Here is a 20,871-nt window from a genome sequence, read left to right as displayed (position 1 = left end):
TTATGACAAATAGTTCAGAAAGCATGGGAATATAACAAAGATCTATATTTAAGTTTTGTCGATCTGGAAAAGGCATATGACAAGGTGCCAAGAGAGAAGCTATTCAATATGCTACCGTTATATGGTGTTAATCGGTCATTATATCAAGCAATACTTAGTCTTTATTTGAGTCTGCAGTTAGAATTGAAGGAAGTAGAAGATGGTTTAATGTTAAATCTGGTGTCAGACAAGGATGTACATTATCCCCTCTGTTATTCATCATCTATATGGATCACATTATGAAGGAAAGTGGTATTAAACCTGATATCAAAATTGGATATGTTAATCTCAGCTCTTTCCTTTATGTGGATGATGTTATACTTCTAAATAAATCCGCTACAAGTCTGCAAGATTCCCTGACTAAATTGAATAACTGTTGTAATAGATATGGGATGAAGGTCAGCATTAAAAAGAAAGACAATGAAAATATGCAGAAACATTGAAAATATTAACTGCATTGTGAATGGAGAACTTAGAACTAGTAAAACATTTCAGCTACTTAGGCACGAGTTTTAGTGAAGATGGTAAGTTAAATATGGAAATAGACAACAGAATCAACAAAACTGGTATGGTAAGAAGTCAACTGAAAGAAATTAGCCAAAACGCTAAATTAGCTGTATACAAGACAGTGTTTAAACCAATTTTAACTTATGGATCTGATAGCTGGGTTAGAAGTAAAACACTTGACCAAAGACTAGAGACCGCAGATTTGAGAGTCTTGAAAAAGATTAGGGGCATGAACGGATGGCATCAATGGCAATATCATATTAAAAACGAGGATGTTACGAAAGAATTGATATTGTCAGCATCCAGGAATGCATGAGCAGAGCTAATCTCAGGTGGTATGGTCACTTAAGCAGAATGGGAGAGGAAAGATTAGCAAAACAAGTGTTCTCTGCCAGGTTGGTAGGAAAAAGACCCAGAGGAAGACCAAGATATAGGTGAATTGATACAGTAAAAAGTGCCTTAGAAGACAGAAATATAAGACCTGATAATATTGGAGTCTTGACATTTAACAGACTGATTTGGAGGAAAATTGTAGATAGAAAGTTAGTAATGATGTAAATTTTTCATGTAGTACTATCATATCCTGTACACCCCTTGAGGATATATATATATATATATATATATATATATATATATATATATATCAGGAATTTGATGATGTAATCAATGATGCAAGAACATTTATATAGGGCTTTTGAAATGAAGGTGAGTTAGTTAGTCTCATATGAAGATGGCAGGGTTTTACCCTCCCATAATCTTGGGCTTTTTTTAAGCCCCACATAAACATGCAAACTGGATAGAGAAGGAGTAGACATACAATTAACAAATGAATCAGACTATGGGAAAAGGTGAACCATCCTGTCATATTTGGTTTTGAATGCCAGCAAGATATAGTGTGGGCCAGCATGTAAGCATGAACTGTAATGGCAATAACAATTAACAACATTTAAAAAAAAGTTTAAGTAATGAATAATAGACAGCATCTAAATAACAGGATTTGGAAAGTGTAAACACAATGTTCTCTATGAAGAAAAAGTAACCAGTTCTATGGAGGAGATAAAGAATGAGCAGCATGAGGAGTATTAAGTGCAGGCTAGGAAGATGACAAGTGTAGTAAGGAAAGAGAAACTGGTATATGAAAATAGACTGGCTGGAGCAGCAAAGCAATTCTAAAGTTATTCTATAGTAGAAGACAGGTGACTATGGAAGCCTTACTTTAGTCGCTGCAGATGGAACAAGATTCACATCTGCTGATAGTGGAAATGTGTAATGAGTATTTCATTAGTGTATTTCATGTGGGGGAGGGGGGCTAACAGTAATGTTGAATAACAATAAGAAGGAAGACAGAAACCTGATAGGTCAAGAATGGGAAATGTATTTAGAATATTAAGTAACCTTGATGTTAATAAGGGTGGGGGATTGGATGGATATCACCACATATATTAAGGGAATGTGCAAAAAAAAAAAAAAAAAAAAAAAAAAAAAAAAGAAGCTGGCAGCACCATTGACTTGGTTGGTCAACAGAATCTGGCAATTAGGAAGATCAATGTTGGGAAATTCAGATGTGTTATTGTTATAAGAGGATTTGAATAGGTTGGTTCATTGGGCTGAATAATGGGGATGTCATTTTAATGTTGCTAAGTGTAAAGTTATGTACTTTGGCCAGAGAAGATGGAATGAGGTTTTACCACGTTGAGGAACTTTGCTTCAGGAGGTGAAGGAAGCATGGGATCTGGGCATCTTGGTGGATAGGGAACTGAGTTCAGGGAACATTGCAAAAGTTGCAAGGATTACCCAACAAATTGCTGCTATAATGCGAAGAATGCTGACATGTACAGATAAGGAGGTGATAGTTCCACGGTATAAAGTGCTAATTAGGCCTCATTTGGATTTCTGTCACAAATCTGGTCACCTGACTATACTAATGATAGGGAAACATTGGAGAGAGAGAGAGAGCAGAGGTAAATGACTAAGACTGGCTCAAGACTCTGGATTATTGAGTATAAGGACAGATTAAGGGCATGTTGTCTTCAGAGCTTGACATATAGGAGGAGGAGGGGGTGATATGATTGAGATGTATAAGATGGTGAGAGGAGCCTACAAAATAGATACAGGGGAATTATAATTATTACATAGGATGCAATAACTAGAGGTCATCCCTGGAAACTGTACAAGAGCCAATGAGTAAAGAAGTGAAAAAGAGATTTTTGTTTGGTGGGTGACGAATGAGTGGGAACGTGCTGCTGGAGTGAGTGGCGAGTGCTCCAATAGTGAATGTGTTCAAAGCAGGGTGTAATACTTATTGTGGTCTGAAGTCTGTAATACTAATACTATTCCATAAGCCAGATCTATTATTTTCAAGTAACGATGAAAATAAATTACTTTCATGAAAGTAACTGATAGATAATGAAACTGAATACTCTGGTAAAGCTAATTAGGTTATTTCGTAGAAAAAATTGTGAGTTGTATATTACACTGATGAGAATGAATACACAATAAATTGATGGGTTTAGAGAATTGAATGGAAAGAGAGTTAAAGTTTTGTTTCAATAAAAGAATACTATGAGTTGAGACAATCAAAAGAAATATAAAAACAGAGGAACACTCACATCATCTGCTATTGTTTAATTGCCATTCTATGATCCTGTAACTTGTGATGCCTATAACACTTAGGTTAAATTATTATTATTATTTGACACCTCCAGAGAGTCCAAAGACTCATCAAGGGAGGGCATCTGCTTTACAACTCTGTCTCCACCACTCAATCCACCAACTGACCGCAACTACACGAACGGCATATACCGCCGACCACCACCACCACTAGTATTTCCACAGACAATCACAAACATCCATGCCCACTGCGGGATTCAAACCCGCAGCCTTTTGGCAGGAGAGTGGATACGCTAACCACTCGGCCAGCCAGGCTGGCCGAGTGATTAACGTATTAGTATTATACATTAAATTTTACATTAAATAAGTTTTTTACATGAGTTTTCCTACATTTTTGTATTTCTTTAGAGTTAAAATTCAGATGATGTATTGTGAAACTCAGCAGGATAAAAAGAATCACATGGATGTTGAAAAATTAGAGTAGGAATAAGAAAGTTATAACTTCTCTTTCTAAACCTTAAAGATGACTATATTTGGATTATTATAGGAATAATAGTCCACTCATAGGAATAAGGAAGTAGTGAACATTATTCAGTAGCAGGTCTATAGAATTCCTGTTATGAGGACAAAGTAAAGATTTTTGAGTTGCAAAATTTGGTTAATAGAATATCATAGAAACATATAAGTTATTATATAAAATAAATGCAGAAGAAAAAGAAAAGAGGTCATTCTTGGAAGGTGAGTGTGGTTTGTAAGAATAGTTGCAATGACTAATTTTTTTGCTCAGAGAGTGCTGAACAAGTGGGATGGATTGCTAAAAGGAAACACAAATTGTATCAGTGAGTGAGTGGGTGAGTTTAAAAAGATATCTTAGACATTATGTGAATAATGTTTTCTGTGCCCCTCCTCCATGATGAGATTTAAGACTCCATTACCTGGATACTAATAACATGTTTACATAATAATACAGCTATCAGTACTTACCCTCTATGTATTTTGAGTTGTGTGTTATTATTGCAACAGCAGCACTCGAATCTTTTTTTTCAGCTTGCAAAATGTATGATAGATTATTACCATGAATTTCTTCTAATGCTAAGAAAAGAACAAGTTCATAATTAAAAATCATTTAATATTTATTACATAAATAATTCTAGACAGCTTACTATACTATAAATAAGAAATGCATCCTTACTGATGTTTTTTCCCCTTTTTGATTAAAAAAATGCTGCATCTTAATTTTTTTCTTTTAAATTTATTACTAAATTAAAAGATTATCTAAGCAGTTCATTAGCTAGACTTAATTTTAGTATTTGTCATTTAAGTCAAATAGAGTGAGCAAATAATTTTTATTACAGTATCAAGTTTTGATAATTGAAGGATTAAAACATCACACATTTGAAAATTAGATCACACAGAAAAAAATATCCATTGTAGTTGAAATTAATGAGATAGCTACTCAGTGATCCAGATAGTATTACATGAGAATAAATTTCAATAATTCATTATTCTAATAAATGTGTTTCCAAATACTGGATCATGGATAAATAAACTTAGCAAAAGAAAACTTGTGCAAGATGTTCCACATCCTGAATAAAAATTAATCTGCAATCAATGTTTCTATTAGATGACTTATGAGCATTGGAAGTGGAAAAGTGATACTTTTCTGGATGACAAAGGAAATTAAAGCTCAATTAATTGAGCTACTGGAAAAGTCATCATCTTGCACATAAAGGAGAATACAGAATAGCAACTTCTATGGTCACCTGAAAATTTCTCGGCAAATTAAGGTGCCTCATATTATTCTTTTTCTCCTCCTCCTGCTTTATGCACAATAAATGCATGAAGGCTATATTATACATAATCTATACCATATATACTATATAATGCATTTGCAATCTAGCTTGCATTGTTTTTGCATTTGCAACAATGGTATAAACAAGTATGGAAGTAATCTGAGAAAATCATAAAAATAACACATTTTGATCCAACTCTGATTTTGCCAGAATTAGCTATGCGGAATTGATATGCCTGTGCAGGAAACACATTAAATGTATATTAGATGTGCATCTTTGGGTTTAATCATGAGAATGACAAATACTTTAGAGTAAATTAAACATTATAATCAAGACGGCAAATGTGTCATCTTTATATTACAAAGACACAGAAAGAATTCAGTGAATTATTTTATGCATGCCAATATGGTTCACTATTGGTGCACTATTTTTTGGAAACAAAAAAATAGAACAGCTCATTGTTATGGAATTCAACCTCTATAGGTTCTATTAAGGTGATTGTGATTACTAGAATGAAGGTTTTGAAAGCAGTCGTTCACATTTTGGTTAGTATGATGTAGCCATACTTTGCTCAAGTTGGGCTGGGCGTGTATTTTGCTGCTTTTGAAACTTGAGGAGTCTGTCAGATTTAAATCTGCTTTTGAGTATCCTCCATCTAACTCTCTCTCTGTTGAATGTTAGAGAATGGAACTCATCACACACACACACACAGTTCTTACTAGCATTCCTCTACATCAGTGGTCAGATTTAGTTGAATGGAAAATGGTTACATGAATCCCTTGAAGGCTTCTAGATTAGTATACCAGTAAAGCATAATACAACATGTTAAAAATTTGATTAAAAGCAGGATGACAAAACAGTAATGACAATATGTTTTTGGATTGAATGTACTGATTGAAAACATTTCACATTTTCAAATGTTATCTTGCATTCCAGAAGGAAACAAGTCAATTAATGCGGAACTAAATTTGATTAAAAAACTAGTTTAACAATGATGGTCCGGTAAGCCTTTGTAAAAATTTGTCATATCTATTCATAAATTCTTCAATATTAGAACTTGTTGACCTCCTTATTTAAGGAAGGCAACAAGTGACAGCAATTCAAACGTGTCTTTTATAATGATTCCTTCAATTCAATGGAGGAAGGTCTGATAGTAACAATAATAATAAAATAAAATTTTTGTTTAAAAGATGGCAGAATGATTGAGCTTTTCAGTCCTATGTTCAGGTATCTTAAAGAAATCTGAATATATATACTACAATACAGACTAGAAAGAGACTTCAATTTGGCAAATTAAGTAATACAAATTGAGAAATAGTTGAGGGTTGATTTATCTTCAATTCTTGAACTAATTCAGATATAGAGTGGCACAGTCTATAAATATAAATTTTCTCTATATTTGTATTAGAAATCAAATAGCAACTATTTTTTAGTTTAAGAACATCGTAATAACTAAATGTCAGATCCAAAGAATAGATTGACAAGAAGTAGGATCCAACAAAATGGGGCAGTCGACAGGATCGTGTTGGATCTTACTTCTTCTCAATCTACACTTTGGATCCGACATGATTACTATTACGATGTTCTTAACTAATCTGATAAGTTGTAAGTTGATTCTAATTCAAATATAAAGAAAATTTATATTTAAAGACTGCGCCACTTCATATCTGAATTAGTTCAAGAATTGAAGATAAACCAACTCTCAACTACCCTTCCTTTATATGTTGTTATTTTATATACTGGCCGAGTATATTTAACTTACTTAATTTACCCGCTTTGGTTCGAATATTTTATGAATGGTGCAGTAAAAGAGATTCAGGCAAAATACAACTTTAGATAAACAAAAACAAACATTTAATTTAGAATCACAAATTTTACACTTAAATTCAAATCAGTAATTAAAATATCACAAACATTTTAACTCCTCAGGTAAATTCAATCATTCAACTCATACAATGGTAAATCTGTTATCTCTATAATACAGTCTTCTCACAGTTCCTTAAGTTCCAAATACAACAAAAATTGCAGTAATACCTCTTCACAAACACTTTTAAATTTACACTATAGCTAACTTCCTCAATAGTTACTGTTAGTATAAGGAAATTCTAGGATGAAACTCTCACACTTCTCTGTATAGGAATATTAACGGTTGGAATAATCTTACCGATAATCTTTTTTCTTCACCTACTTATACGTAAACACTTAAACAGTATACGGCACTCATTAAAATAATTCTTCTAAGCAATAACTGAATTAATCATCGGTCACAATACACATAAACAAACGTTGTTGCATAAAGTACTACTGATCACTCATGAAATAAGGCAACACACAATAATTCCTTAACTTGAGGTTTCATATGCACAGTTATTCACTCTTCCGGCATTCAATTAATTCTTTCTTTAGACACTACAATTCTAAACACAGCTAACGGTAAACTTCAATTTTACAGCCTCTACTATTCTATAGTTACTCGATGCTTTATTTCAAGATTCTGTGTGTCCTTGACAGGTCGGCCCTGAAATTATATCTCAATTCAAGTATCGCTAGTCTAATTAATAGTCTCTCAGCTGTTTTCCGTAGCTATAATTGTTATTCTACAACTTATTAGCTAACTGCTTCTCGATTAGTAGACTTTATTAGCTGCTTGAGTGACTTGCCGACTTGCTATTATCGCACTGTGATTTCCGAATGCTGAATGCTCCGATTCCAACCTAATGCCAATCCTCTCCTTTCTCTCTCTCTTAATCTATCTAATCTCTCTCTCTCTATATATATATATATCTTCAGCGTTCTTCCCTTTTTATATCCATTCTTCTCGCCTAAATTATTCTCGTGATTTCTTTCTAAAACTCTTTTCAATAAACCTTCTCACGTGGTGTTCCAAAAACGTGCTCGCTCACTTACATACGTCTCCATGACAACCAAACAAAATATAATAAAATTGAGGTATTGCATAATGCTAAACTTCTACCAACAGGAATAAATAGAGCATATTTACATTTCAATTAATGCACAGTTAAATTATCAAATATAAATTCTTATAATATTAATATAGTAATAAATAAAATAGCTTAATAATATTTAATACAGTCTTTTCATTATTAATACATATATTCTTAATTAAATAATTAAATATTAGACAAAATTAAGGTAGTTATATGAATATTAAATTATAAAATAAGTTATTTACATTAAATAATGTTTACAAGTCTATGGTATTGTGATGGAAGATCATGTTGGATTCTGAACCAAATAATAATTACTCTAATCTCTACATAATCAGAATCCAACACTAAAGACCCGTCATTTTTTTATAGCTAAATAAAATGAAACTAAAAAAGTTTCAAATTTAATCAAAGAGTTTATAAGAATATAACCTTTACCATAGGAGATGCCTTGACATGTACTACTAATAAAGCAGTTCAAAACAGCTGTCAGGTCAGTGAAACCTAATCAATGCACTAATAAAAGGTGAATATACAGGCAGAGTCCATGTCTTTTAAGTATCCCAAGCTAAGGTAACTTATCAAGTTATATTCTCAAAAACTCTCTCTCATAAAATTCAAAACTTTTTAAAGTTTCATTTTATTTGACTATAAAAAACGATGGATCTTTAATATCATCATCGTGTATTACTTAAAAGAATAGAATTTTAAATATGTTATATCTCATTTATTACATTACTGAAGTGACAACACAATATACATGCACACATTGCATTGGGAAAAAAATGCATACTTAAACACGGAACTATAGATGCATTCCAGTGGAGGTTATCAACACAGTGAAGTACACGAACATTTTCTTTGGAGTCAACAAATTTATGGTCTTTGCAGCACATATAAAGTGCTGAACTGCCATTGCGATACACCATATAGCCCAGATGAGGAGGTGGAAGAGTTGGACATCCTTTAACTAAAAGTAAAAAAACATATTGATTATAATTTATTGTTAGGATTAAAAAATATATCCTATTATAATTACTACTTGCTACTTATTTAATATATTTGATAAATGAAACTTCTGCAGCTCACACTTCTAAATAATCTAGAATAAACAAAAGGAACTAGGAACGAAAGTCCTTAAAAAGTACACAGGATGATATGTATCAACAGGAATTTTCCATTAGTTCAATAACATATACATATGTTATTGAACTAATGGATATTATTGAACTAATAACATATATACTGACAATGGAGCAAGGTAGCTAGAAGTAGTTTAAAATTATTCCTCTGCTTGGCATTTTAAACACTTATTTCACTTATTACTTTACACTTATTTCACTACTTATTCAGTGGAATTTTTTTAGCTTTATTGACTAAAGTTTAATTTTTTAGGTGTTATTTACCACTAAGACTGAGATTAGCAGAATTGCTTCATAGGCATGTCGAGTTATCTAAAATCACATAATTTCTTCACTTACTTGATAGTTTTATGATGCATTTTGATGGAGAATTCTTACTAAAATAGAACATCTAACACTGAGTCCAGACTTTGAGAAATTTTACTCAAAAACTGCTTAATATAGTGAGAAGACTAATTAAGGTACTGTTTGGTCTTTAGAATGTGGAGCAGACAGACTGAGGGAATGTGATTAGCAGAGTCTTGTGAATCAGAGGTGAGGAGATAGGATTGAAAGTTGGTAAGAATGTTGTTATGCAAATTTATAGAATGGGAGACAGGAGTAGAACAAGAGGCTATCCCTGTATAAGGAGTGTATGAGCAAGGGAATAAGGGGAAGGTTCCTTGTTTGGAGAGTGACTGGTAAGTGGAATGCATTGTTTGAGAGTATGGTGAATGACTTTAAAGCATGGTTTGATGAGCACTGTGTGTGTATGTGAGAGAGAGATTGACCAACAGTGTGTTCCTCCCATGATGAGTCTTTTGACTCTGTAGAGGTCTACTGTTAACAATAATATTAACAGTAAGATAGCTTTTAATGCAAATCCAAACCATGAAATATAAAACTGAATCTAGAAACCCTATTCTAGAGACCAAATATGAAACTTTTTCAAGTCATTTCAGGCCTCCATTAAGCAGGGTGGTGGTCTCACAATGAGTGAAACTTTCTCTACCACCTAAAGATATTCACAAAAATTCATGACCACAATGGGATTTGAATGCATGACTAGTTGAATAACAGAATTACTGTGGCCAAACCACAGTTTGGCCACAATGTTGCATTTCTGAAAAAAAGGAGTCAAAACTTCCACCAAAGAGTACCAAGACAATGTTGGAACCTGCGGTTCGGTTCCTGAACAACACATTGCTTCACAGTAGGCAATGTACCTTCCAACAGGGCTCATCCCCTGCACACATGGTGAGGATCATACCACAGTGGTTCTAGGCAAATGTACCCAACTACATATCACCATCTGATTGGCCATCTGGAAGTCCTGATCTGAATTTGTTGGACTTCAAATGTGGTCAGAGCTTGACAGAGTAGTGTGCAAGAAATGACACCCCCAGCTTCACCAGCCTGAAGATGGATTTGGAGGGAGCAGTGGCTGCATTTCTGTTGGATGTTGTGCATGCTGACATTCATGTGGCTTCAGAGACTTCATGTGTGCATGAAAGCAAAAGGGGGGGGAATTTTGAACATTGAGTTCTCTATATACACATTACACATGTGGTTTATATGTGCTGAAAGATGTAAATGATTTACTCCTAGTTTAAATATTTATGTGCTCTTTAAGTTGTAACAATATTTATGGCTAGACTAGGTATAATAGAATTCATTTTAAAATACTAAATAGTTAGTGTTTGAATGAATTATTTCAATATATTGTTAATCCACATTAGGTGATAAATGTATGAAGGTTATTAAGAATGTCATATCTTCTCTGATATTTGAATGTGATGTTAATCAATGCGCACACACACACACACACACACACACACACACACTGCTTGAAAAGAAATCAACAGATGCCATAGTGTGAGGAACAAACAGCCATAGTGCCCACCTCTATAAGATGGACCTTCTTTTGCTGCATTGGTTCAGGTAATGTGGGCTTGTATATTGCAGCTCTACTATGAAAATCCATGTTGTAAGCCTCAGTTCTGAATGGTTTTATGCAGATTTGTGTTCCAGTCAATTCCTGGAACTCCGCATTCAATGTGTTGGTTGACAAATAGAGATTTTACATATTATTCTTCGTAGCACCCTACAGTCATGTTTGGTGGGTGTGGTGGGTCATTCACTGCAGGCAGCACTTGCAGTCTTCCTGCACTTTCCATTTCAGTATGGTATCACTGATTATTGACCTGGGATGGTCCAATTTGTCAACAATTTGCCAAAGAGATAGGCATGCAATGTGGCATCCTATCACAATGCCTCTTTCAAACTCTGTCAGTCAGTTCCTTTCTTACAGCCATTTCACCCAAACGCAGTTGCACTGACTTGGAAACATCATATTCCTCCAATTTATACCAGCTACAAAACATGTGACTGGTTTCATGGCATGATGCATCTTGCTCATGGAGTATCTGTTGACACGTTTCCAGTGCATAACTACATTTTCAATGTAAATTTGATAAAATAGATTTATTGCATAGTAAACTTACTGTTGTATATTTTTTTATTATAACTATAAATTCATTGATTGGAAAATAGTTAATTTTTGCCATAATTAAAATCTTGTCCAAGCAAATAAAAGAAATTAACAATTAGACCCACTTATCAAAAATTTTTGATAAGTGAGTTAGATTGTTAATCTCCGATTTAATAGTTATATTAAAAGTATAATACTCACACCTGTAGTAAATCAGGAAACCTCTGGAAGGAGAAAACTCTTTAGCTTGGAAGTTCACAATGATTTTGTTTCCATCAGACTCCACAGATCTGAAGTTTACGGGTGATATACCACACATATGCATCAGCCTGTTACTGTTTTCCATCACACTCACTGCATCATCACAGATGTTAACTGGTTTGGACTGAAGAGGAAGTTTCATGGATAGTTTGGACTGAAGAGGAAGTTTCATGGACAAGTCCAACATTGTTACAGTTATAGTTTGTCCTTCTCCTGCTTCTAATGTCCAACTACAGTTAGTTAGAGATGGATAAAATCGAGGATAGCCAGGATTAAAAATATACCCAAAAGGTGCCTGAAGAGAAATGTTGCAATGACTGTTGATCACTTGTTCTAAAAAAACAGAAAATTAAGAAATTTTATGTTAATGGTAATCATACTTAAGAAAATTAACTAGCTAGCAATAATTTCATAAAAAAAAGTATTCAGCAATGATGTCTTCTTACAGCAGCTGGTCCAAATAGGAGGAGGAGGATATTGGAGGGGGGGGGGGGGAATATCTTACCATGGATTTGATGGTTATTGGTTTTGGCTGACAGTATTTAAATCATGGAAAACATAATGGGGATAGGAGAATTTAGGTGGGGAAATAAGAATAATGAATGAGAACTGAATAAATAGGATGAGATTTGGAAAAATGAAAAGAAGAATACAGGATAGAAAAGACAACAGATTCAGTTCTGAGGAAGTCGAATACTAAGATAATGCACAATTAAGATTTCATTGCTAATTAGTTATCAACAATTTTTTTATACATGATATTACATTATATTATATTCTTCTTTATTACATTACAAACCTCTGATTTGATCCGTTCTTGCCTTCCTATTGTAAAAAAAGCAAAAAGCGGTCTGAAGCATTCATGCATTTCTGTGTCACAGTTGGAAGAATAATCATGCTCTTTAATGAAAGACTGTCCACGCGGTTAGCCTAGTGGCTTTGCGCTTCGCAACCATATGCCTGAGGAAGGAGTGTCCTAGGTTCGATTCCTGTCGATGACGTGAGGAGCTTAAGGATCTTCCTCAGCCATAGCCAAGTTAGCTGGTCTTGGGTGTGGACAGCAGGGTTTTTTCCACCAGTTTATCTGGTGTTTTTCATCCTGCAAGCAGGCAAACCGATCTGAGGACACACGGATTACAGTCAAGAATACTGACCCAGCCATAGGTCTGATTCGTCAGCCTATGCCAGTTTCGGAGCCCGGACAAAATTTGGGGGGGACTAGATGGTACTGTGAACTCCCATAAAAAGAGGGAATGCAGTATCATCACACGAAATTTATTTTTAATGAAAGATTGAAATTCAAATCCCATCTGATTTGATGGGATTTAAATTTCAAATATGAGAAACAAAGGCTTTTCAACTAAAGATGAGTTAGCTAGTCTTATATGGAAGTAGGTATGGTTCCCCCCCCCCCCCCCCCGAATCTCATTTTCATCTCTCTCTCCTCTATAAAACAAACACCTCACCTCAAGAACACATGCAGTTAACAGATCTAATATGCTGATCCTGTAGCCTTAGGTTGATTTGACATATTTCTAAAAACTATAATCTAGTTGCAAGAATTCATGTATATCTTGGTCTTTCCTCTGCATATTTTTCCTAACATTTTTGTTTCTGATGCCTGTTTTGTTTAATGCTTTACCCATTCTATTTAAGTGCCACTTTAAATGAAGGGGTTTCTTAACTATATAATAAATATAAAATTATGTGTAATGATGTAACTATTTGGTTAGGTATAATAAGATGCTATAAGTGGGAACAAGAAAGAAATAGGAAGAAAGACCTTCTCTACATATGTATCCAACATTATTATTATTATTATTCAGACCTCCATGGAGTCAAAAGACTCATCGTGGGAGGTCCTTCCTAAGAACATAAAGTCTGTCAAGACTCATCGAGGGGAGGTTCCCCCTAAGAAACACAAAGTCTATCATATCACTCCTTAACCTCATTGACCGTTCTCGCCCTCACCACTATCAGGCAATGCATTCCACGGCTCAACCACCCTCCATGCAAAGAAACCACTCCTCACCCTCTTGCTCACAGTTTCCTTTCGTAACTTCCAGGGATGGCCTCTTGTCATCACTCCTTCCCACTGTTCAACCAAGCGAAAGAACTCCCCAGTGTCAACCCTGTAACCACCTCTCAACAGTTTAAAAGTCTCAATCATATCACCTCTCCTTCTTCTATCCACCAAACTCTGCAGTCCACATTCCCTCAGCCGATTCTCATAACTATCCTTGTACAGTCCTGAGACCATCTTTGTCATCCTTCTTTGTATCTTTTCCACAGTTAATTTATCCCCTTCAAATCCTGGGGACCAAATCTGAGAACAATAATCCAAGTGTGGTCTGATCAGAGACTTATACAACGGAATGATAACCCTCTTATCTCTGCAGGTCAGTGTCCTTCTCATAATTGCAGCAATCCTCTGTGTTACCTTCACCACCTTTGCAATATGTCCCCTAAATTTCAGGTTTCTATCAATCATCAATCCCAGATCTCTTGTCTCTCCTACTTCCTCCAGTATAACTCCTCCCATAGAGTATGCAGCATCCCATCAATGTTTCCCAAACCTCAAGACCTAACATTTTGCTGCATTAAACCGATATCCCCCATTCATTTGCCCATCTATCTAGCTTATTCAAATCCTCTTGCAGGGCTACCACATCTGCACTATTACTAATAATCCTTCCCAACTTCGCATCGTCTGTGAAATAAAAATGAAATACATTATATTACAAACATCAACAGCAATTATCACATCATAGTAATGCTTGGTTTGGTTTTAAATTACAGCTGGAAAAACTAAGAGTATAAGAGTAGTTAGTGTATGGTGTATAACTGATTGTATTCTGGCCCATTGTCCATTTTCAAGGATGAAAATCCAAAGTTTGGAGAAGGGAGTATATTCTTCTCTAAATTCTTTATAGAAGGGAGTAAATATGAGATGGTCAAACTCATCTGCAGATGAAAACGAACCCTTATAAAGGTTGCAATGCTTCCTAGAACCTGGTCTTTTCAAATTAAGGACAAATGTTTTGATTCAGAGGTGCTAAAGGTGACACACTGAAGATAACTATAGTATTGAATTATGTTAATATTGCATTATAAAACAGTGATTACAATGCAATATTAACATAATCCAATACTATACTTATCTTCAGTGTGTCACCCTCAAATTTGTTGAGGTAGATTAAATAAGGGAAAGCTTTCAACAGATAGATGAATGTGTCTCTCAAAGAAGGTGGTGAGTGAACTTTTGGGAGTGATAATCAAGAAATTCTCAATGGTTTCAGGAGCTGCATTTTTTTTAATTATTTTATTTTTGTAATGTAATGCTGGACAGCATACAGCATTTATTGTAAAAATGTCCATCTACAGCCAAGCTGAACAAATGCAGTAATAAATTTCCAAAATTAGGAGTCTAGGTTTTTATCCTCATCATTAATAATTATTATTATTAACATTAGACCTCCATAAAGTCAAAAAACTCATAAGAAGTTCTCATTGTTACACACAAATATCTTTATCATCCATATCTTAAATTCATTCACCATTTTTGAACTTGCCACACTTTCAACCAACCAATGCATCCCACTCGACAATCATTTTCCATGCAAAGAACCTACTCCTCATTCTCTTGCTTACACACGCCTTATACAGCTTCCAAGGACAGCCACTTGTTTCCACTTCCATTATATGAAAAAATCTCCTCCACATTAATCTGGTAATAACCTCATTCCAACTTATGTCTTGATCATATCTCCCTCCTCCTCATATTCACAAAGGCTCTGCAAATGGCATTCTCTCAGTTTGTCTTCATATCGCACATTTCAGAGAACTATCATCATCATCACCTTAGTCAATCATCTCTGGACCCACTCCCAGTTATCCTGATTCCTCTAAAAACCAGATGACTAAATCTGGTTTTCAGAGGAGTAGTAATGTGAGCAGTAATCCATGTGTTTCCTGATCAGACCTTAGACAATGGAACCATAAACTCTGATTCTTCATGTTGAGATCAACATTGCCATAATCTGTTGGGATGTTCTCACAATTTTTAGTAATGTGACCCTTAAACTTTAGATCCCTATCCCCAACACTCCCAGATCTTTGTTTCCTCTACAGTAGCAGCATATTCCTAATAGATTTCTCAAATGAAGATGCCAGTCACTCTCAAATGTTCTTCAAATTGATTCACCTACCTTAATAGTTTTGTTTTACATATACATTATTATCAAAAAATTAAAATCAGCTAATGCCTTTTTATTCCCTTAAAGGGAGTAGATGAGGCTGTTTTAGCCTTATCTAACTTTTGGAGATTGGTCAATTGTTCAATCTCCACTGGTAGCCAATCAGAGATAGCTTGCTCAAGGCTATCATTAATTTAAGTGGAACACAGTGAAGAGATGGCTAACGTGTGCTGCCATTTCATGGTCCCTAGCCCTAACACAATATTTTTAATGACTGAAATAGTGTTGGTTTTCTGGTCGATTTTCTTCAGTTTATGGGATGAAAAACCTGAGTTTTCAAGAGAAAAAACCCCACTTGCCTGTGCCAGAGATTGACTAACTCAGGAACCAATTGAAAAAAAAAAAAAAAAGGCTGAGAAAAAGTTCCTCTAGTCAGCCACTAGAATCGAACTCATGACACTCTTTCTTTAGGTGCTAGTGCTGAGGAGTGCAAGTACCACTTCCACTGAACTACACAGGCCGGTTATTGTTAGCATTATTTATTTATTTTTATTATTTTATTTTTACTTAGTTTATAACAGAAGATTAAGATGCTCTTTTATTCTGCTATGTGTATTTGCTTAAAATATACATAGTTAACAATTAGACTTTTGTACAGCAGGACACAAGTCATTATCTTATATCCTGTACTAGGAGCCTCTATAGCTCAGTCAGTTTTAACAATGCCCTTTGGATGGAAAGATCTGGGTTTGAATCCAGCCTATGATGCAAAGAACCTTTATCAGGGCTTTACAAATAAAGATGAGCTAGGTGGTCTCATACATAGAAGCCAGGATTTATCATTCTGCAGCCAGGCAAACTGGCCAGGAGAATACATGCAATTAACAAATGAAAGATGCATCATAAGCAGTAACTTTATATTAGTTTCATAAGATGGTGCTGTATCTGTCTATATGGGCCTCATGGCTATTGTATCATCATATGCTAATTAAACAAACTTATTGGATACTGTACTTGCAGAAGAGAGGATGTATAATTTTTATTTACAAGCAGAAAGAGTTCAGTATTGTAATCATAAATAATTCTTTCAGCATCAATCCCCCCCCCCTACTCCCCTTCCAAGTGGTCTGCAGTTCTCACTGCTTTCTCTTGTGGGGGGTAACCTGATTTTTTTTTGTGCATGCGTGTCAAAAAACAACACATTTTTCTAAGGTTTAGTTCATGTTTTGTTTCACTTATAGAAAATTTCACTTATAGACAACAGCATCTGTGTGCATCTGGAAAATATCAAGTCATGTCAGGTATGCAGCTATAAACAGCTATAAACCCTCCCCTTGGATTACTTGAAACCAGCAGAGCAAGTGCTATTCATGTGTCATACTTGAACACTGTTGCAGACTAAATATGCCCATTGATGTTGACCCTTTATTCTACATGCAGTGAGCACTTCTAACAGGATTCACTGAGAACATCATGTTTTGAAAGAATTCATCTCATCCACTGAGAATGAAGACCTGCTGATACCTGTTTTCAAAACCTCAAGGAATTGATTTCACAGTGTAGTGTGGTGTAGCATACCATTATGGTTCTGATTGCTCATTTTGTTTTATGTGATAGGTATTTTTAATAAACTGGCCACTTAGTTTATTCAGTATTTTGTGATGAAGTGGGAAAATGATTATCCCCTCAAGAAATTGTGTTACATAATTATGAAAGCTTTCAACCTAGAAAAAGAAAATTAATCTTCTAGATTAAATTATTTTAATCCAAATGTCACGTGTAACACTTAGGCAGGTAAGATGGTTCCCAGCATGTGTTTCATTTTTTCGCCATGTGCTCAATGCTCGAAATTTGAAAACACGATAATTCTCTCAGATGGGATTAATATTTGATTAACTAATGTAGAAGTAACACCGAATCCTTGAAAGAGAAGCCCAAAAAATGAAACAGGAGACTGATGGATAGGAAATGCATGTCATTAAGATTAAATTTTAATTTTAATCTTAATTAAGATTAAAATAACCATCAGCCGAAGTAGGTTCGAAATTAGCAACTATTTCATTAATGATAGGGCGAGAATTAAAGTCTGTTCCCAACTCTTGCTACTGACAGATGTTGGTGAACGTGTTTATGTACAGAGAAAAAGGGAGAGGTACAAAAATCACTGCAATTTCATATATGGAAACAACACTAAGGAAAAAGAGGTCGAAGCGGCCATCTGCCTCAACAAATCAGTCCACACGTGGCGCCTATGATATTCAGACGCTGTCATAAACACGAGAGGCACATAAGTGGGAACCATTGTTATCCGCCCCGCCCTTTTGCCTTCACATAGTGATGATGTGGAGGGAATCAGAGAGCGTGACCCGTACGCTAACCCACTCTGCGGAATAGAAAAACGTTTTCAAACAGACAATTTACCCGCCACTGACTCGAACACAACAGAACATGCGACTTCTTGTTATGTTTTGTGTCTGCCAATTGTTGCGTCAATCGAGCACTATTTATCACGCCATCTGTTGAGGGGATTTTTTGTCGTTATTAACTCCACAGTTCAGCTTTACCTTTCCGAGGTACGAGGTGGAAATTTCGGTTTCGAAAAGATGTGAGAAATACGTTGTAATTTTCTACATGAAAGAAGAGAGAGCTTTGTTTGCTATATTCTGCAGTTCAGCACAGCGCTAATTATTCAGATATGCAGACCGTCATATCTGAATCGGGAGAATCCTGCTAACTGAAAATTATATTTCGCAAATCTTCATACTAGCAACGTGTATGTTTCCACCATATTACGAGCGTAATTCGAAACTAGCAGACGTAAAAAGTTGAGATTTCATGCATGAAAACTAGGAAACAGTAGCCGTATGACTTTAAGTTAGTAACTTAAGTTGTGGAAAAAATCTGTTCCAACTCGCGTTTCATTAAAAGAAAAATGTAATATGCTTTCATTATTCTGCAACATATAATTTTCAAATCTTTACTTACTGACTACTAGGTGAATATTAGGTTGATTGTTCTTCTCTCATGTCGCATTCATAGCGACCACCTTTGACGTTATTAAGGGAGAAACAAGAACGAAGTCATATACTAGATGCTCTAAGTGCAACTTTTAAAATGTGCGAATCGCGCAGAGCAACAAATGAATGAGCAACCCTAACACGAGACCAATGATTTGTAACAAATAGGCTGCACAGTACAAAGAGCATTAATAGAATTTCTCCTCTAAATACCGAAGGGGTGAAAAAAAGAAAAATTATTTTGATATACGAGTAGAAATTTTGGGAGGAAGTCGGAATTTTGGATACAGATGAAACAAGTAATATGCAAATTTTGGTCGCATTCTTCGAGTACAAGCGCTTACACAAATATAAATCAGTTTTTCTCTACAAGAAGGCAAGTCCTAAAATTTTTATTTTTATTTATTTATTTATTTTTACTATCAGTTCCACTGCTGAATGTGGACGCAACTGTAAACACGAAACAAAACGGTTATTTAACTTTGACTAATCAGTTATTTAGCAGCTTAAACAGACACTTCAGCAAAACCGCTTCAATAATGCAACGGCGAGCAATGATTTCATTTCTGTGGCATAGAGCATATGCAGAAGTTCATCGGAAATTTATAGAACACTATGTTCAAAAATCTTAAAGTTCTTAGCTGTCCTTGGAAGTCTCAACCGTAACTCGAGGATAAGGTGGTTGGCCCTATGACTCCCGGTGTGTCCTATGTCTGTATATGCGTGTGTGTTCACGGGCCGGTTTGCCAGTTCTGAGGGAAGAAAAACTCGAGTTTCCGGGTGAAAAAAAAAATCGCCTACCTCCGTATGAGACCGGCTAACTCATCTTTCGTCGAAAGAGACGGAGATAAAGATTCTTCACCTCACTGAAGTTGTGAGGTGAAACTAGCAGACGAATTTCCGACCAAAGGGCTTAGTCTATACTAACTGAGCTGCAGAGACTCATCTTCAAAAATAGCTGAACAAATATCCAAATATGATTAGGTGGCCTATCAACACCGGTAACTAATGAAAACACTAGAAAATCTCACGCACTTATTCTCGACAACAGACGGATGATGAATGAAATGATAAGCCAGCTACAGATAATTTATGGTTCTATTCTGTGAAGTCATCAGCAATAAAAAAAAAAAAAAATTATTTCGAATAGGGAATTTTAGGTCGGTGATGATAATTTTCTAATTTTTTGAAGAAATTTAGAATCCCCCCCCTACCTTTTGTTTCTTTTTTTTTTTTTTTTTTGAATTAAGGGTACCCTATATTAGTTGCTCCTATGAACTTCCAACCAACAATGTTAGAAAAGTCAAATGAGTGCTTTTAATGAATTCTTAGGTCACCTAACCTTCCTCTGTTTAAAATTCTTTAACAATTTCACTTGTTTTAAACTTTATATTGCCAGCACTCAGTAATGGGTAATACCAAGTTTTTTTTTAAAAAAATTCCGGTCGATACAGAGAAGAGATAGTCAGTCTATCGAACGACCACCTTATAAAAAATCACAAGCAAACGACATTAGCTACGTTATGAGGTGTTTTTTTTTTTTTTTTTTTTTGTTGTTGTTGTTGATTTGTCCCTTCTCTCTCTGACTGCTGTTCTTCAAGACAGAAGCAAAACATGTTAATGGAATTGCCAACTAGAACAATACTGTTCTTGGTCTGTCAGATTCATTACTTTTTCTTTACCTTGTAACACTATATACTTTATTACCCATTAAAATCCTATTTTATGTTCATCTTCCCCCACAACAAATAAACCAGAAGCATTCTTATATAGATTGAAGTAGTCTGATAAAAGATTAATAGTAACACTCTTCTTTGTTACTGAGTTATACAAACATGTTTTTAAAGTTTCAGTTTTTTCCACGTCCAAGTTCCTCAGCCATCTAGAA

At 35.0% G+C, this 20,871-nt stretch overlaps 1 protein-coding gene across 1 annotated transcript in view; it reads right to left on the bottom strand.

Annotated features, from left to right (window-relative positions):
* Positions 1-20,871, bottom strand: part of LOC150107531 (uncharacterized) — a 102,915-nt gene that overhangs the window by 19,930 nt on the left and 62,114 nt on the right. Inside the window, exons 4-6 of the mRNA XM_090391367.1 lie at positions 11,711-12,103; positions 8,691-8,867; positions 4,141-4,248 (exon numbers count right to left, since the gene is read on the bottom strand). Coding sequence (XP_090247493.1) covers positions 4,141-4,248; positions 8,691-8,867; positions 11,711-12,103 — 678 coding nt within the window. The remainder of the gene's footprint in view (positions 1-4,140; positions 4,249-8,690; positions 8,868-11,710; positions 12,104-20,871) is intronic.

Source organism: Typopeltis vanoorti, chromosome 4 (assembly GCF_054136105.1).
Source record: "Typopeltis vanoorti isolate ZY-2024b chromosome 4, IOZ_Tvanoo_1.0, whole genome shotgun sequence".
Classification (NCBI taxonomy): domain Eukaryota; kingdom Metazoa; phylum Arthropoda; class Arachnida; order Uropygi; family Thelyphonidae; genus Typopeltis; species Typopeltis vanoorti.
Note: the sequence above shows the minus strand (reverse complement) of the source record. Positions and strands in the feature narration are given on the sequence as shown.